The sequence below is a fragment of the Carettochelys insculpta genome, chromosome 3 (assembly GCF_033958435.1).
Source record: "Carettochelys insculpta isolate YL-2023 chromosome 3, ASM3395843v1, whole genome shotgun sequence".
In the NCBI taxonomy this organism is placed as follows: Eukaryota; Metazoa; Chordata; order Testudines; family Carettochelyidae; genus Carettochelys; species Carettochelys insculpta.
In genome coordinates, this window is record NC_134139.1 from 153,506,188 (window position 1) to 153,523,894 (window position 17,707).

General features: G+C 45.8%; 1 protein-coding gene across 5 annotated transcripts in view; it reads right to left on the reverse strand.

The window, feature by feature from the left end:
• The window catches only part of FAM135A (family with sequence similarity 135 member A), a 171,100-nt gene that overhangs the window by 128,677 nt on the left and 24,716 nt on the right, over positions 1-17,707 (reverse strand). For all 5 annotated transcript variants that reach the window (XM_074991080.1, XM_074991081.1, XM_074991078.1 and 2 more), the window contains exons 2-3: positions 12,606-12,691; positions 10,601-10,723 (exon numbers count right to left, since the gene is read on the reverse strand). In XM_074991080.1, coding sequence (XP_074847181.1) covers positions 10,601-10,683 — 83 coding nt within the window. In that variant the 5' untranslated portion in view covers positions 10,684-10,723; positions 12,606-12,691. The remainder of the gene's footprint in view (positions 1-10,600; positions 10,724-12,605; positions 12,692-17,707) is intronic.

Here is a 17,707-nt window from a genome sequence, read left to right on the forward strand (position 1 = left end):
TCCCCGCCGTGGGGCTGGTCGGTCCTCCACCGAGGGGCTGGCCTGGAGTGATGGCCCCGGTGGGCTGTCCGGGACCACTGACACCTTGCCGGTGCTCTCCGGTCCTTCCAATGGTGCAGCTGCGGAACACAGGGGGGAAGAAGAGTGGAGACAGCCGTTAGTGTGGGCCCCGAGCCATGGCCCTTGTCCCCCACCCCTCTGCTGCTGGTTCCCCATCCCCGTCCCCAGGAGATGCTGCTGCTGCTGCTGATGGGTGTCCCACCCCCTCCCCGCCGGGGACCCTAGAGGTTCCACTCCCCCCAGCCCCAGGGATGGGGCATGGCACTGTTGTGCTGGCGGGCAGGGGCTGATGCACTCTTCTGAGGGACATGCCACTGCTGTCCTTGGGGCCATGGTCATCTGGGCATGTGGGGGGCCCTGGTCATATCTATTACTCCTGCCCCTCAACCCCGGGGGTGTGCACCGGGGGGGTACATACCTGATGGTCCACTCCCACGGTTGGGGGACACCCGGTGGGCGGACGCCCTACTGGAGCTCCGGGATGGGATGGCGATCCGCAGGCCAGCGTCGCTGGAGGAGGACTCCCCCTCCTCCTCCTCCTCCTCCGGTGCCCCGGGGTTGGGCTCCTGGGGGGGCCCCCAGGGTGCGGGGCTTGCCTCCAGGGCAGACTCCACCTCCGGGGCCTGCTGGGGCTCGTCGGCTGAGGTATCAAGAGTGGCCGGAGGGGAGGAGGTGTGCCGGGGGCCCAGCATGGCCCTGAGCTCCCTGTAAAAGGGGCAAGTGAGGGGGGCAGCCCCAGATCGGCCAGCCACAACCCTGACGCAGCTCCTTCACTTTACTGCGTACATGATCCAGAGTGCGGGCAGGGTGACCCCAGGTGGCCAGGCCCTCGGCCAGCCGAGCGAACGCATCCGCGTTCCGCCTCTTGCTCCCCATTACCTGGAGCACCTCCTCCTCACTCCAGAGCCCCAGGAGGTCCTGAAGCTCGGCCTCCATCCAGGAGGGGCCCCGCTGCCGCTTCCCCGCCTGGCTGCTGGGCTGAGAGCTCTGGCTCCCCTTGGGGGTGGGGTCCCCTGGGGGCGCTTGGGGGGCTGGGGGCGGCCATCGCGGCAGGTGGGGGTGTGTGGGCGCAGAGGAGCATGCAGGCCGGCCTCGTGGCTGTGCTGCCGCCTGCACGCTCTCTCAGCTTCCTGAACAGGAAGGCAGGGGGCGGGGAGCTTTAAAGGCCGCTGCACGCGGCGACCATCAAGCTCAGGGGCTGGGCAGAGCGTCTCTCATCTCCTCAGCTGACGGCCGCCATGGCGGACCCCACTATTTCGATGTTGCGGGATGCGCAACGACTACACGTTCCCTACTTCGACGTTGAACGTCGAAGTAGGGCGCTATTCCCATCCCCTCATGGGGTTAGCGACTTCGACTTCTTGCCGCCTAACGTCGATGTCAACTTCGAAATAGCGCCCAACACGTGTAGCCGTGACGGGCGCTATTTCAAAGTTGGCGCCGCTACTTCGAAGTAGCCGGCACGTGTAGACGCGGCCCAAGAGTAACAGGGCTCCTATGGTGGGGGCCAATGGACTGAACAGAGGGCCTGGGGCCCAGGAACAAGACTGACCCTGTCATAGTTCATTAAATTTTCCAAGTCCTGAAAGAATAACCTCTAATTTTGGAATTTGCTCTTACATTTTTGACTTCTTTGCCTTTGAGATTACAATTTCCTTTCTGTCTGGAAATGGCATATTTTCAAGACTTCTTTCACTTCCACATCAAAGGAAAAAGCACAAAGAAAACATTCTATGTAGTGAATATATAGTTTAGAAACTCTGTTAAAGTATTCAACAGTTTCTCTTTGAGTTGCACTGAACCTAGGCAGAAGGATGGAAGGACAAGGTTCCTCTATTTTGTCGGCCAGGAGCTAGTCTTCAGTATGAAGGCAGTATTGGTTCTGTGAATCACTTTATCTTTATGGCAAGGGAAGTACTGAGGTTCCAGAGAAAGAGCTCCTAACATAGACCAATCACCTACAGTTGCAAGAAGACAAAGAAAGGCTTAGAAAGTAACAAGACACTTTTATAAGCAGTTTAAAAGGAGGATCTGGAATGGCACTAGAAATTTAAGAGCCCATAAAAGGGACCCTGTGTACTTCAGGAGGATGACAAACACATGAGAACTTCAGAGAGGTCTGGATTGTTACAGAACATGCACAGATCTCTGTGAAGGTACTCCATCTGCAATGAGGTACAGGAGACAGTTTCTAGTTTTTCCTGTCCTCTGAGCCTTCTCTCCCGATGTTGTACTTTGAATGGATCACATTGGGGGTGACTCTCAACCACCAACTTATATGGTTGCTCAACTCACACGGTTGCCTCCTTGTAGCCACTTGGACAGGTGATGGGTGCACCCTGTTTCTTGATTTTGACCTTCAATCTGATCAGAGGTAGAAAGTCTATTTAAGCATATCTGACTGCTCTCAATTCCAAAAGGTTTATGTGGAGATGCTGCTCTTGTGGATACTGTTTGTCTTGAAGTTTGTGAGATCCCAGGCATCATGCACCACAAAAAAACATGTACAAAGATGTCCCAGCACCTGAAGGCAATTTCTTACTATAATCTGCCCTGAATCCTTGAGATTTGGTTCACCAGTGTGAGAAATCTGCTGGATGGTAGCAATGCTGTGCCTGTCAATGCCTTCATGGAAGTCCCTATGAAATCCAGACACTGTAGTGGGATCAAAATAGACTTCCTGAGGTTGATTTGAAGACCCAGGCTGCGAAACAGAGAACTCATGATTTTTACTCATTCCAAACCTCTCAACAGGATCTGCCCTTTATTAGTCAATCATCTAGGTATGACAAAATTACGCCCAAACAACAGGTGGGCAGCAATTATTGCCAGAATCTTTGAGCACATCTTTTCAAAAGAAAACACTTTGCATTGGCAGCGTGTGTTTGTTGACTTGGAGACTAAGAAACATCCTTTCTGATGGGTGAATAGCAAAATGAAAGTATGCATCTTGTATGTTGAGACTTGGATCCAATGTTCTAACTGTAATGATGAAATTATTGCTTCAAGGGCCTTTATTCTCAATATTTGCTATTTTATGTTTACATGTCTGCTTAGCAGTCCGAGTTCTAAAATTGATCTCCACTCCCCCTTAATTAAAGGAATCAGAAAACATTTTGAGTAAAGTCCCCATCTTCTGTGTTGTTCCTAAACTTAATAATTAATAGTGAGGTCACTTCTTGTTCTACTAAACAGACTGAGAGAGGAGTGCCTAAAGAAGAACAGAGAGAGCCCTGAAATGTATAGTAAAACCAGAGGCTATTGATCCCAAAATCCATGTGTCCAATGTCATACACACACATGCACACTAGATAAGTGGAAAGTGGTGGAAATAGCAACCAAAATGAAGAGTATGGGAGGGAAGCAGAATGTTACAGCTGTAAAGTCCCATGGACTGGATGGCTGGAGACACCCAAACAAGTCTCCAAAACTGTTGCCTAAGGACATGGATGGCTAGGAAATGTAAATGTAGCCCATTGTTGAAATATCCTCACCTGAGGTGATTAATATGTCCCTGGCCATGGGCTGTGGTGTCTGTGTGCTTCTCCCCGCATCTTAACCAAAAGCCTTAGAAACTGGGCATTTAAACATCTATGTTGTTTAATTCATGACTTTATTCCCTATCAAACCCATAGAAGTGCTTTGTAAAAAAATTTATTGTAAAAATCCCCTTTAAAAACACTACAAAGGGCTGTGTAATATGAAGTAAACAAAACTAACAGTTGAAAATAACATTGGTGTTAATATTCATAAGGGATAGTTAATATGTATAAGTTGAAGTTTGAAATCTTAACAATCAATTGGTTAGTTTTCGATACCTTATGAATATGTAACACAGAACTTTCTTTGGTTGCTGTGGCAACCAAAGTGCAACAAGGTTTTCAACCAGGTCCTCACTGGCTCTATAAAGTTAGAAGCCAGAGGCCACTGAACTTCACTTGCTTGCTTGCTGGCTTGCTTCACTTGCACTTGGACAGTCGCATGGGAGCAGCCGAAGAGAGCTGATCACTAGAGAGCTAAGAAATCACTAGAAGAAAGAAGGTGACAAGCGTCGTGTCAATCATCATACCCCAGCCGCCGTGGGACGTCGAAGACACAAAGAGGACGACTACAGGAACTCGGACTAAGTGCCCATAGTCATCGAGGGACGCAGAAGAGCTCCTGCTTGCCACCATCTTTGAAGGCTCTGGTGTCTTTACCCGGAGGGTTTGTCTCGGCAGGTGAAGCCGCCTCACGAGCGGGAGCCCTGTGACAGGGACAAAGTGCAGCAGCGGTCCTGCCCTTCCCCTCATTGACCATTGCCGGTGGCAGGTGACAGGAATTAAAGGCCGTTTTTCTACAGGAGGTTTTTTGTTAACCACGTTGGTGCTTTCTCCACCTGTTCCTTGTTTTCTCCTCCTTCTGTCAGGCCTTGCGCGGCGCTGTAAAAACGCGCCAGTGCTGGCCATCACTTCCTAGCTCCTGTAAGAAGTGATTGCAGGCCCAGCGCCTGGAGACAGATCTGGGAAAGAGGTAAACCAAAGTGTATTTGTCATGAGTGGTCTAATGTGTTTATTTTATGCTTGCTGCTGTATATTTGCGTGTTGTTGGATGTGTTAAATATATAGTATTGTTAGATTTAAAATAACAGCAGCATATTAAAAGTAATAGGCTGGGACTGCCCCAGGCCTTACTAATGCGGCTCAGATTTTGTAACCCCCTAAACACTCTAGTTCAAGTGTAAAGCACAGGGGGCTATATTTAAAACCAGCCGGAGAGCTAATACATACAACATATTAGAATAAGGAATTATATTTTATCTAACCCTTAAAGGGACAGAGCTTATATATTGTTTAAACTTTAACCTATAAAGGGTAGACCCAAAATCTAAGGATCAACCGTAAGAGGTGGTCCCTAATTTGGGGTGATTAAGGGAGTACCATAAAAAAGTAGCTCTAATTGGGAATTGTCCAAGGAGGCAACCCAAAAACTAGAAGTCACCCAAAGAGGGACTCCAAATTAAGGTATAGTTGGATCCATCGTAGGAGGTGAGCTCTCCACTATACCTCGGGAGCTGTCCTAACGAGGCAGCCCCATAAGATCTGCTCTCCCCTATATCGAGAGGGAGGTTAAGCAACTGGAGCAACCGTAGGAGGGAACTCTGGGAATTGGGTCAAGAGCCAAAGAGCTCTCCCCTACCTGTTGTGTGGGAATAACACCCCACAGTGGGCTATATATTATATTATCATAAAGCTCTGTATTCTAACAACTTTCCCTTTTCAGCACACAAAGAAGACAACAATGAAAATCCTGGGATGTGCAGTAAGTAAAAGGGTTTAGTTAAAGGTGCTGCTTGTCACAGCGTTTAGAGTTCGAAGGCTCTAGTTTTAAAATAAAAACCCCTGTGCTAAGGCTGGTAGTGTAAGGGAAATATTTAGTCTGTAGCTAAGATCACTCAGTCGCCCTGTTTTTTGTTTGCCTTGTGCAACTTCAAATAAACTAGTCTTTGTTTCACCTTTAAGAAAAAGCCTAACTCCTTCTTTCAGGAAAAACACCAAACCACAGATCCACATCACAACCCTGTATAACCCTATTGGATTGGCCATCGTAGACACCGGCCTGGGTTGCGGGGTAAAACCCAGAAGGATATTCCATCAGGAGATTTAGGTTATTTGCACTTTTGTGCACTGTGCCTCAGTTTCCCTTGTCGCATGGAATCTCCTTGGAAAGCCCTTGTTTGCGCGATACCCATGAGATTTTTTTTTCTTGAGTTGCTTGGCCAGGGGTTGAGAGAGTGCATAGCAAGTTGAATGCGGATGTGACATGCTTTTTATGCCACATGAAATCTATAAAATCTCCTCCTATTTACAGGAATATAGATTCAAAGGGATCTCAGTATGACTCAAGTCTTTCATGTAAACCAACACCCACAGAGTACCCAAAGAACTTGTAACTATCAAAGGGGAGATATTCAAACAGTACTTACAACGTATCACAGAAGTCCCAATATCTGCAGCCAACACTTTCGTCTCGTGACCACAGAAAAAGATACAGACTGTGCTGCAGTATCTGCCACATCTAAGAAGGCCTGAAGCAGTGTTTTTAATAGAAGTTGTCCCTTCTGAACAGTGGTTTTTAAACTGATCATATTATTTCTCTTGCAGATGCTTAGTAAAGAAATTCAATCTGTTGTAATTTACAAAGTCATATTTGGCCATGGGAACCTCCTGGTTTACTATTCTGAAATCAAATGTGGCTGAAGGATTTGAAGATCCCCCTCCCCCCACAAAAATAGAGCTTACAGTCTTTGCCATATCGGATGGACTTTCAGCTGCATTGCCTGCCCCTCTCATTAACAGCCTCTGCCACTAAAGAGTTCAGAGCTGGGTGAGAGAACAGAAACACCAATTGCCCAGAAAGAATATAATACTTTTTATCTACTCTCTTGCAGGTAGACAATATGACACCTGGAGCTTCCCAGACTATTTTAATGGACTCCAGAAGAGTTTCATTTACTGAAATAGCAACTCTCATCTATAGTGGAGCCTGTCGTGGAACTCCTGAACATCCTCTAAGGAAATCTGAAGTGTTTCAGCAACTCACTTCATCATTTCCTGAAATTGTCTGAAGTTATCTACTACAAAAGGTGGTAGAGGCATGACACATCAGGTAAAGAGGAGGACATATCTCCTTGTGTGCCCATGCATCTTCTTCCTCATCAATCTCTTCCTCTGGCAAGGGTGGTGACAAAAGAGGTTGAAGATAACACCTTCGTTTCCACCAATATGCGTGAAGATATTGTCACAAACTGCTGCAGACAGAACACCCATAGGTTTCAGCAAGGCCACTGAAGAAGGTGAAAAGGCACAGGTAGAGGAATCTGTCTGTGTTCTAGCCAGGAGGGTGTCTTTTTGAGGTGTAATCTCTAGTAAAACATCAGTTTCAGAGGAAGTATTCAGTGTTCTAGGACAGAGAGGGGAACCCTGCACCAAGACCTGAGAATCTGAAAAGTCCTCTTCCACATTTCCTGGAGATCAGCTGTTCAATTTGCAAAGTAGATTAGGGCAAGCCTGGTTTCCTATGCGGTACAGAGATGGTCTTATGCTGACAACTCCCCATCACTCATTCATATGGTAGATTCTGGCTCTGAAGAGACTATCAAGTCCATAGGGTACCAAAGCTCTTGTAGATTCAACTGTAACAAAGACTTCCCCAGGACAGAGCCTATGGAGGATGGTTTTAGTACTGACGTAGCCAGCACCAAGAACGTGGCCTCTGAGTGTATCGGCTGAGTCCCTTAGTATCATATGAGGTCTAGAGGTTTTTGGACCACTTCACTTCCTTGAAATTGGTACCAAGTGCTGTTCTGAGATAATCATCCTTCTAACAGTCAGGAGCCAAACACCTCAAGTCAGTAATAAATCTGCCTTAGACTGTTTTCTTCTTTGCTTTTGCAGCCCCTGCACCACTCAAAGCCTAAAATGAACTCCCACTGGGACCTGAGGTCCCTGCAGCTCTTGTGTGTTGATGACCAAGATCCTCTTGGAGATTTACATGTCCACCCTACTGCTTAATGGAAGATGTAGCTGAGGACTTCCGTACCAGAGAAGTATCCAGTGCCACAGTATTACCTAAGTCTCTAACCGTTTCTAATGACTGAGATACTGTGAGGCATTAGAAGAACCAAGACATATGTATGGGCGTTGTTCGGGGTAGGGTGGGGAGAGAACAAGTGTCTTCTGCCCCTGAAACTGAAGCTGGATCTAAGGCTTGTTCCATCATTGGACGTTTAAACTTGATCTCCTTTTCTTTTAAAAGTCTAAGCTTGAAGGATATACAGATCTTAAATTTAGTAGTAACATGGTTATCACTAACAGTGGAGGCACTGGGAATGCCTGTCACCGACTAGAATTGCCTCACAGCAGGAGATATACATCTTGAAAACCAAGGACCCTGGCATTCCTTTGGGGAAAAAAAAAACAATAACAAAAGAGACAACTCCAAGAAGGGGATGTTCTAAACTACTAATTATATCTAAGAATAAAAGGACGCTTAAAGGGTTGGAGGAGGAGGGGGAGGACAAAGAAACACTAAAAGTTAGGTAATCATAAACTATCTAAATCCTAAAAGGAGACCTGACACATATTGCAGTCTCCATCTCAGTTCAAAGGCAGTGGGCAAGTAACAGAGAGCAGTTCACCTGCATGGCTCCATATAGCCTTGACATGGGGCACTAGGATATGTGGGTCACATGCATGGACCAAATGAGCATCATTACCAAAATTCTCTGATGAAAGGCACAGGGCACACACCTGAAGTGGAACACCAACAGGGACATTACGCCAAGAAAAAGATATTTTGTAATGCTTCCTGCATGAACATTTTACTATGATAAATAAAAAAGCTGTATTTTATATACACACATACGACTTTTCAAAAGCATTCATGAAACTTCAACACATACAATAATTGTGGGGAGATGGATTCCTGTTTCAGCACCTCTTTGCCAGTCAGCACTGTGGCATCTTCCCCCAGGCCTGAGGAACCAGCCTGGATGTCCTAGTCACCATGAGGTCAGCACGTCCCCTTTCTCCCTACTGACTGAACAGGAAGCAGAAGCAGTGTCTGCACTAGAGCTGAGATCAGTGCAAACTAATCATTAATCCCTACCCTAGGGAAACTCTCCACTGCCCCATCACTCTCCTACTTTTCCTCAGATAGCACTGGCCCACTAACTTCCAACCGTCACCTTCAACCTGAACAGGTGAGCAGAAGCAGGATACCTATTTCCACCTTCCTGCTGTTGGAAAAAATTGCAGCAATTCAGGGTCTGGAGATGGAAAGGATCAGATATCTGTGCATATCCTGTGAAACTGGAATATTTACCCATGACAATGTAATGATACACAGTAGAGCCTCGATTTACGAGAGGGTTGTGTTCTCACGTACCCTCACATAACCTGAATTTTGCGTAAGTTGGGGGGGCACGTTTCCTCCCCAACGGAACGCACGTTCTGCAGCTGAGAAAGCAGCAGGAGCACCTGAAGCTCCTTTTGAAAGGTAAATCCTGGGATTGTGGGGGGGCAATTGGGGAGGGTTAAACCTAGCAGTGGGTTGCAGCTGTGGGAGAAGGGGTTTGGGGGTTAAGCCTGCAGTGTGCTAGGGCTGTAGGGGGGTGGGGGGTGGAGATGAGCCAGAGCTGCATGTGGGGTGGGCAGTTGAACTGGGGAGGGGCGTATGAGCCAAAGCCAGATGTGGGGATGATGAGCTGGAGCCATGCTCGAGTGGTGAGCTGGGCTATGGGGGGACTGAACCAGGGTGGGGTGATGGAACCAGGGCTGCATGTGGGTGGTCTGAACCAGGGAGGAAGGGGTTGAACCAGAGCTGCATGAAGTGGGATTTGAACCAGGGCAGAGGGGTGGACGGGGGGGTTGAGCTGGAGCCACACTTGGGTGGTGAGCTGGCGGGGGTTTGAATCAGGGCCAGGAGGGTTGAACTGGAGCCGTGCAGGGGCGGGAGATGAACCAGGGTGTGGGATTGAGCCAGAGCCATACATGAGGTTGGAAGATCAGCCGGTGCCATGCTCAGGTGGTGAGTCAGTGGGAGGTTTGAACTGGGGCCGGGGTGGTGAGCTAGAGCCACATGTGAGGGGTGGTGAGCTGGAACCAGAGCCGGGTGCAGAGGTGGTGGGTGAGCCGGCACTGTGTACAGGTGGTGAGTGGGGCTGGGGTGGGGGCAAAGGTGCAGCCACACAGGGCCAACAGGGTTGAACCAGGGCCAGTGGGAGCAGGATTTTGAGTTGCGCTTAACTCGCATTAATGCGACTTAAGCGCAACTCAAAATCATGCATTTTGAGGGTTTACTGTATTTAAACTAATATGTGACTTTCTCTGAGTCTGATGCATAAAGAATGGAGTAGAAGAGTCTATGCAGGTGCTAGTAGAAGAAATGGACAAGAAGGCAAGAGAGATATCTGCATTGAGGGCCCAGGCACAATGTAATGAGATGAAAGACTACAAGAACAGGAGAACCAGTGGGGGGACTCACACAGGATGTGGCATTGCCACACTAAGCTAGGAAGATGATTTTGGCAGCAGCATTTTAAATGGACACAAAAAGACAAGGTTGCATTAGTTAAAACCAGGGAAATTACAGTAATCAAAATGTGGAGAGGAGGGCGTGAACAAGAGTATAAATCAGCATTCACAATCTGTAGCACTTTCAAACCTGCTCCAATCATGTTAACTATTTGACATTAGCTGAAGTTCTATGCCTAAGATTTTTGAACCTTCATGTAAACAAGGAAGTAATTGCCCTTCCCAGATATTTTTCTAAGCAGCACTTAATTTCCTAGTCTCCATACAGAATTAGCAATGAAACATGAATCATCACTATAGCAAAGATAAGCATCTCTGTTGAGCTTGATTCACAATGTCAGTAAATCCACATACTACAAAAGAATAAATATGCTGGCATATTAAGCATTAAGATTTTTCTGTAACCATCATCCACTACAATACAATTTCCTCTTAATTTTGAAAAAAAAAAAAGTACCACCTACCCTCTTTGAAACAAATCCACATTGTAGAATTTGTGGAGCTCCACGGAGAATTCTACCATAGCCTGAACTTCACTCATTTTCATATAGCTGCACAAGTCAGAATTGTTGTCAGCACCTTAGTTACTAGAAACAAAACAGAGAAAACAATTTTTTTTTAATTGGAGCTGGAAGCAAAAAGACACCTTTTGCAGAACTGGTATATGACAGGGGTTGTTTATAAATTTCTACAGTGTCTCTCCACACTTTGGCTATGTCTACACTAGTGAGTTTTGTAGACAACTCTGGGGTTTTGTAGACAAAATTTGTGGAGCATCCACAAACAAAATGTGTTTTGTTGACAGCAACTGTTGACAGAAAAGTGGTATAGATGCTCCTGGTCCCTGTTGTCAACATCAGAAGATCGATCTGCCTTTATGTGTAGATGCGATCTATCGACAGAAGTTTTGTCGGAACATCTCAACATTGCCTCTGAGTTTGGGTAAATTAGGGGCAAGCAGATGCTGAATGCCAGCAGTTCCTACTATCACTCCTTGATTCAACTCCACCTTTCCATTGCAAAATATACCTGAATAGTGCAGCTGAGCCAGCAAGTGGAATGGCAGCAGGCTGGGCAGTAGTAATTTAAATACAGGTGTTGGCCAGTAGCAAATTACTACCTCCAAACCAACAAGAGGGAAGACATTTTGCTTCACCAAAGCACAATATGTTCCATATACTGTTCCTATGTCCTGTGCATGAAATTCAGAGCTTCTAGCAAAACCACTACCTAGCCTTTTTTTAAAAATGATTTTATATTTGTTCACATATATAGTCTTCACATCCATTATTCAGCCACAAAAACAAAATTAACATTATTAGGACCCTGTTTAATCCTAACCAGACAGGACGCCATTTTGACATTCCCTTGCTTAATACATTTTTATGATGATTATCAGTTTTAAAAACAGTCTGAATCACTATGTTCCACTTCAGTTTAAATCATGTCAGTGCAAGCAAGAACAGCGTCTTGAACCTCAACATTCTTCTTACAGTAGTTTAAAAAGCTACAAACCAGTTACAAATTGTGTAGGGTTGAGTTTCTTCTCCAACAACGTCTGTTTATATCTATGATTTCTGTTTGTGACATATTATGTAGCACCAAAAAAAACTGAAGTAAAAAGAAAACAGAACCCTACAAGTGCTTTTTAGCACACAGGCAAAACTTGATACCATTGAAATCAACACCTAAATTTGCATTGACTTCAACAGCAACAAAATTTTGTGTCTCACTTAAAATTGAGCAAGCAGCAGTATTATGAAACCATTCAGAGAAGGCTAGTCTATATCGGGTCTTACAGAAAGTTATTAGTACCCAGAAAGAGGTATTTCTTTAGCTCCACACTCACCTCCTGCCTAAGAAACAGCAGACTTCTTCATGGAAAACTAGCTGCACATGAGCAACAGCAATCAAGAGACAAAGTGGGTGAGGTAATATATCATTTACTGGACCAACTACTGCGGGTGAGGCAGACAAGTGTTCAAGCCATACAGAGCTCTTCTTCAAGCTTGTGTTGTTCAAACACTTACTGCTACCACCAACGGAAACTGATACAATAAAAAAATTATTACCTCACCTATTGTGTGCCTCTAATATTCTAAACTAAAGTTACACTGCATATACTTTTTTTTTCCTTTTTGACTCTGCTGTTGCCTGATTGAATACTTCTAGTTCCAAATCAGGTGTGTGGTTGACTAGTCAGTTCACAGCTATGGAATTTGAAACTCTGAAGTTCCATCGTACCGTGCCTCATTCTGTTAATACATGCAAAATCTGAAGATCATTTAAAAATCCAGTAAAATTAAGCATTGAGAATGGAAATCCTTACATTAGACTGCAATTCAGATATCACTTACAATCTTTCTATTTTGTGCTCAGGGACAAAATTCTGTTTCATTTCCACCTTTAATTCTCACTGGCTGCAAAAGGGGTCAATGAATATTGGAAGAGGAAAATCTTTGTTCTTACCTCTACTAGTATGCAATCCATTTCAATAGATCAAATAATCAGTCGTCCAATTCTCCATTATATCTATCACAAACATAATGGCCACACTAAAAAAAAAAAAAAAAGACAAAAACAAATGGTACTTTTTAACATGAGCGCACACACACACAGCTAAACATCAATTATTTTTTCTATCTTTTCCTCATGTTTGTTAATCTATTACCTTTAAAATGTTAGTGAAGAATAATTCTAGCTCCAACATACTCATGAACAATCCAGGCTTCTAAATGAATGGAAGTACTGTCAAAGATTTTGATCTTCCTAATCTGCTTTGGATTTCAGGCATACAAGAACAGGATTCATACGTATTTCAATATACTGAATTCTTTCTTTTTCTTAAGGATGGTTCATATAGACAGCGGTTTTCCCATCTGTCTCTCTCACAACTACAGGGTAGTAATGCCGACATTTTCTTCTGTAGAGTTGCACAGTTGTAAAATTTGAACTGTTGCAGCCTTAACTTCCACAGGGGCAAAAAATTATCAATAAAAGTACAGAAGAATATACATGCAATATCTTAAAATGGGAATTATTCTTGGTGGGTCAATCTTAACACAGTGCCTTTAAAACCCAAGGATTCTATCAAAAATTCCTTATGTGAAAACTGCTCCCATTAATCTCAATAGCAAAACTCTCACTGACATCAATAGGGCCAGAATATCCCTTCCTCTGCTTACACATTTTATTATACATATTTTCCCACGCTCATCTTTAGAAAAGGGATAGGATACCTGAACTTAAAAAAAAACCCTCAAGTTGAGTAGTTGACATGTATAATGCTAAAATCATAGGCTGTCTACACTACAACAATCTTTTGAAACAGTTTCTGGAAGAGATCTTCCAGAAAATCCTCTTTTAAAAGATTGCATCCACACACAAAAGCAGATTGATCTTTTGAAAGAGCACGACTACACAGCCCAGCCACTCTTTCGAAAGAAGGGGCCAGGAAACACCACAGACAGGTTTGCATGGTCAGCAAGCCCTTCTGGGAGCACTGGCCACACGATCCCTTAAAGGGCCCCTTCCAAACACCCCATTCCTGCACACGCTACTGAGGCCTGCCGAGATGATCACAGCAAAGATGAGCCTGTGCCTGGTCCAGAGACCAGAGAGACATAGACCCACAGCAGCCTTAGAGCCACCTACATGTCCTGGCTGGGCTGCTAACCATCCTCCTAGTGGCTGACCTCCACCTGTTTTGGTGGCCAAGCCCCATCCTTGGGTCCCTCAAGCCACCACAGATGTGGCCGCACGCTCCTCCCCCCGCGCCAGCTGGCATGTCTGGAGCTACCCTACCAGATCCGACTGGTGGGACCTGCTGGTCCTGGGTGATTGGGATGACATATGCTGGCTGCAGAACTTTTGCATGAAGAAAAACACCTTCATGGAGCTCTGCAGCTGGCTCGCCCCCATCCTCTGAAGCCAGGACACCAGGACATAGCCCACCCTGACCCTGGAGAAGTACATGGCCATCACCTTCTGAAAGCTTGCCAGTCCAGGCAGCTACCACTCCATAGGGCAGCAGTTTGGGGTCGACAAGATGACCACTGGGGCTGTCCTCCTCAAGGTCAGGGACACGCCACTTGCTGGCCTGCCACAGGGGAGGGGCTGCTGGGCAAGGGGGACTTTCAGGGGCTGAGGGTGTGAGGGGGCAGGGTGTAGCAGGTAGGGAGGTCTGGCCCTGGGGGACCATAATGCCCCAACCTTACACAGGCCCCCTACCAGAATTGTGGCCTCGTGGGGGAGGGAGAGGGCAAAAGGGGGCCAAGGCACTCCATTACACACTCACGAGAGTGCTCACTTTCCATCCCCTGCATCTCACGACAGCAATCAACCAGATGCTGCTCCAGAGGCTCGTGTGCATCTGGGACCTGGATAGGGCCATCATAGGTTTCACCAATCTCGGCTTCTTCCACTGGTTTGGTGTGATCAGTAGCACCCACATTGCCATCCAAAACCCAGACCACAGTGCTGGCCAATACGTGAACTGCAAAGGCACTTTGCAGTGGACCATAGGGGCCAGTTCATGAACAGCTATATGTGCTGGTCGGGCCAGGCCCACATTACACAGGCCTTCAGCAATTCCAGCCTCTGCTGTAGGCTTGAGGTAGGGACCTATATTCCCCCAGCGGGAGCTCGTGCTTGGGGATGTCACCATGCCCCTGTGCATGGTAGGCAACCCAGCCTACCCCAGTAGCTCTGGCTCACGCCACCATATACAGGTCACCCTAACCCCTCCCAGGAGCTGTACAACAGCTGTCGCACCCAGGCACATTACCCTGCTGAGTGTGCATTTGGGTACTTGAAAGCAAAGTTCAGGTGCCTGCTCACACGACTGTAGGTCACTGAGTTGCTGGTCCTGCCCCCTGCCGAGCCCAACACTGCTGCACCCCCCCATGCCCCTACCTCTCCATGATCCCAGCCCCAGCTCAGCCCCAAGGAAGAACCCGCATGCAACGTGGGAGGGGCTCCCACAGCCACTATGGCTTGCAGCCCTCCAACCCCTGAGATGACTGAGCCCCCCCTTCCCCTGTCCCAGGCCTGCCCTCCAAGTTCAGGTGCCCCCACCCAGTCCCCCAGTACGTAGTTCTGAGAGTATTTATCTGTTTGAGAAAGCTCAACATTGTTTATATACTCCAAAACTGTTTTCTTGTGCCATAACCAAAATCTCAGACTCACTGACATCAACTTTAAGTAAACAGGTCTAAAAAAGAGCTATGGGGTGCAGAACTGCAAAGTACATTTATTACAACAATGGAAGTTTGTTTGTTTTTTCTTTGTCATTCTAGTAAATCTACCCCTTGGAGAGGCAGTAGGCTAATGGAAGAATTCTTCCGTTGACCTAGCAGTCTCTACACTGAGGCATAGATCAACTTAGACACATGTACCTAGGCAAGATGGACATTTGCTCTGACCCAGCATGGCTGTTCTTATTTCTTAGGGGTGACGGTGAATTTCCCACACCTTTAAGCAATAAACTAGGCTAAGTATTAGCTGTAAGGCAGGCCTTAGAGATTACCTTGCCTATCTACCCATACAGCTAAAACTCTCAGAGAAAAGGATGGCACAACCTGGACTTGTCACATCTTTTCAGAATGGTTCATTTTTTCAGCTTGTCAGTTGACCATTGTTAACCCTCTCTTTGCACCCTTCAGGTGGCAAGCTCCTTCCCTACAACATCAAATACAAGGTACTAATCTTTTCTTTCAAGGCCCTTCTGAGGCAATTCCCACCCTATCTAGCATCTCTTATTTACGAGCAAGATGTCGATTCCTACCTCAGAAAGCCTAGTATGCCACACTGTAACCCACATGCTAAATTTTTAAACAAGCACCTTTGAGTTTTTTTCCTCATGTGGATCCTCACACAGGGAAGGAACTCCCTGTAAACATGTGTAAAGCTTCCTTATTATCCCCCTTATAACACTTGTTTTCTGTGATACCCATGCAAAACTTGACAAAAGTTAAGCTGCAGAAATGCTGACCAATACCTTCTCAGGCTGTGGCCACATTTGGCCAAACCTTCAAAAAGGACATGCAAATGGCCAAATCGAAAAATACTAATGAGGCACTAAATTGACTATTCAATGCCTCATTAGCATTCGCACGCTTCTGGCCGCAGCGCTTTGAAAGCGCCGCTTTCAAATGCGTGTGGTTTGGCATACCTACATGGGAGTCCTTTTTGAAAGGACCCCACACATTTTGAAATCTCCTTATTCCTCTCAGCTGAGGGGAAAAAGGGGATTTCGAAATGTGTGAGGTCCTTACGAAAAGAATCCCCGTGTAGCCGCACCAAACCGCACACATTCGAAAGTGTGCTTTCAAAGCGCTGCAGCCAGAAGCGTGAGAATGCTAATGAGGCGATGAATATTCAATCCAGCACCTCATTAATATTCTTCGATTTGGCCATTAGGGTGGCCATTTCGAAGGTTTGGCCAAGTGTAGCCACAGCCTCACTGTTTCCTTATATTCCCCATCCATCATGTTCTTGTCTTATATTTAGATTGTAAGACCTTTGGTGTGGGTGAGTCTTTTTGTTCTGTATTTTTACAGCATCTAGCATATCTAACAAAAGTCTCTCTCTGTACGGCTCTGGTGCAAATAGATATGTGCTATTTTACTCAATGCTGACCACCATCTTATCAATATATCAACAATGTGAATGGGGCTCAGAAAAAGAACAAAAACAATCATGCGGTTGAAGTGATTGAGTTTTGTCGGGATTCATCAACACAACACAGAAAAATTTGAACTCTGAAGATTCAAGAAGAATGTAGACATTTATATGGATAATGAAAACATCCACAGTTACACACGTATAGTAAACCCTTTCATAAACAGCACTCTATTATCCAGAACTCTCAAATCTGCTCATGGGAATAAGGGGACTTCAAAGAAGGCGGGGTCCTTTCGAAAAGGAGCCCCTTCGGGACGAGCCGCGTGGCGAGGAGGCGCGTCAATTTCGAAGTGCCACGGCCGCCCGCATGCTAATGAAGCGCTGAATATGCATTTCAGTGCTTCATTAGTAAACTTAAAAATGGCCATTTGCGTGGCCATTTCGAAGTTTGGGGCTAGTGTAGATGTAGCCCTTCAGTGTTATGCTTTGCTAACCATATCTCTCTATTATCCAGAATATTTGAATACCTAGCAGCTTCCGAGTCCTGAGTCTGCCAGATATGAAACAGTTTACTGTATAACCTCTCATACTTCATGGCATAAATCAACCACTGCTCAATATTATTAAGGGACATTTCTTTACATATTATTTTATAATCATCCATTTTGGGGTCTTGTGCATGTCTCTAAAGCTACTAATGTAGGATACTGAGGAGGATACTGGATTAGATGGGCCACTGGCCTGATTTCAGTACCTAAGCCTCTAGGCTGCTTGGTGATTGGTCTATATACCCACTGCAGGGGGCTTCTAGTTTAATCTCACAGAACAAAACAACCATTAATATTTTGTATTGCTCTTCCATTCTGAGTAAGATTGGTCTTCTCATCTATTTCTAGTGGATAATGTAGTACTTCCATGCTCATTTTTTAAAGTAATCTTACATAAAA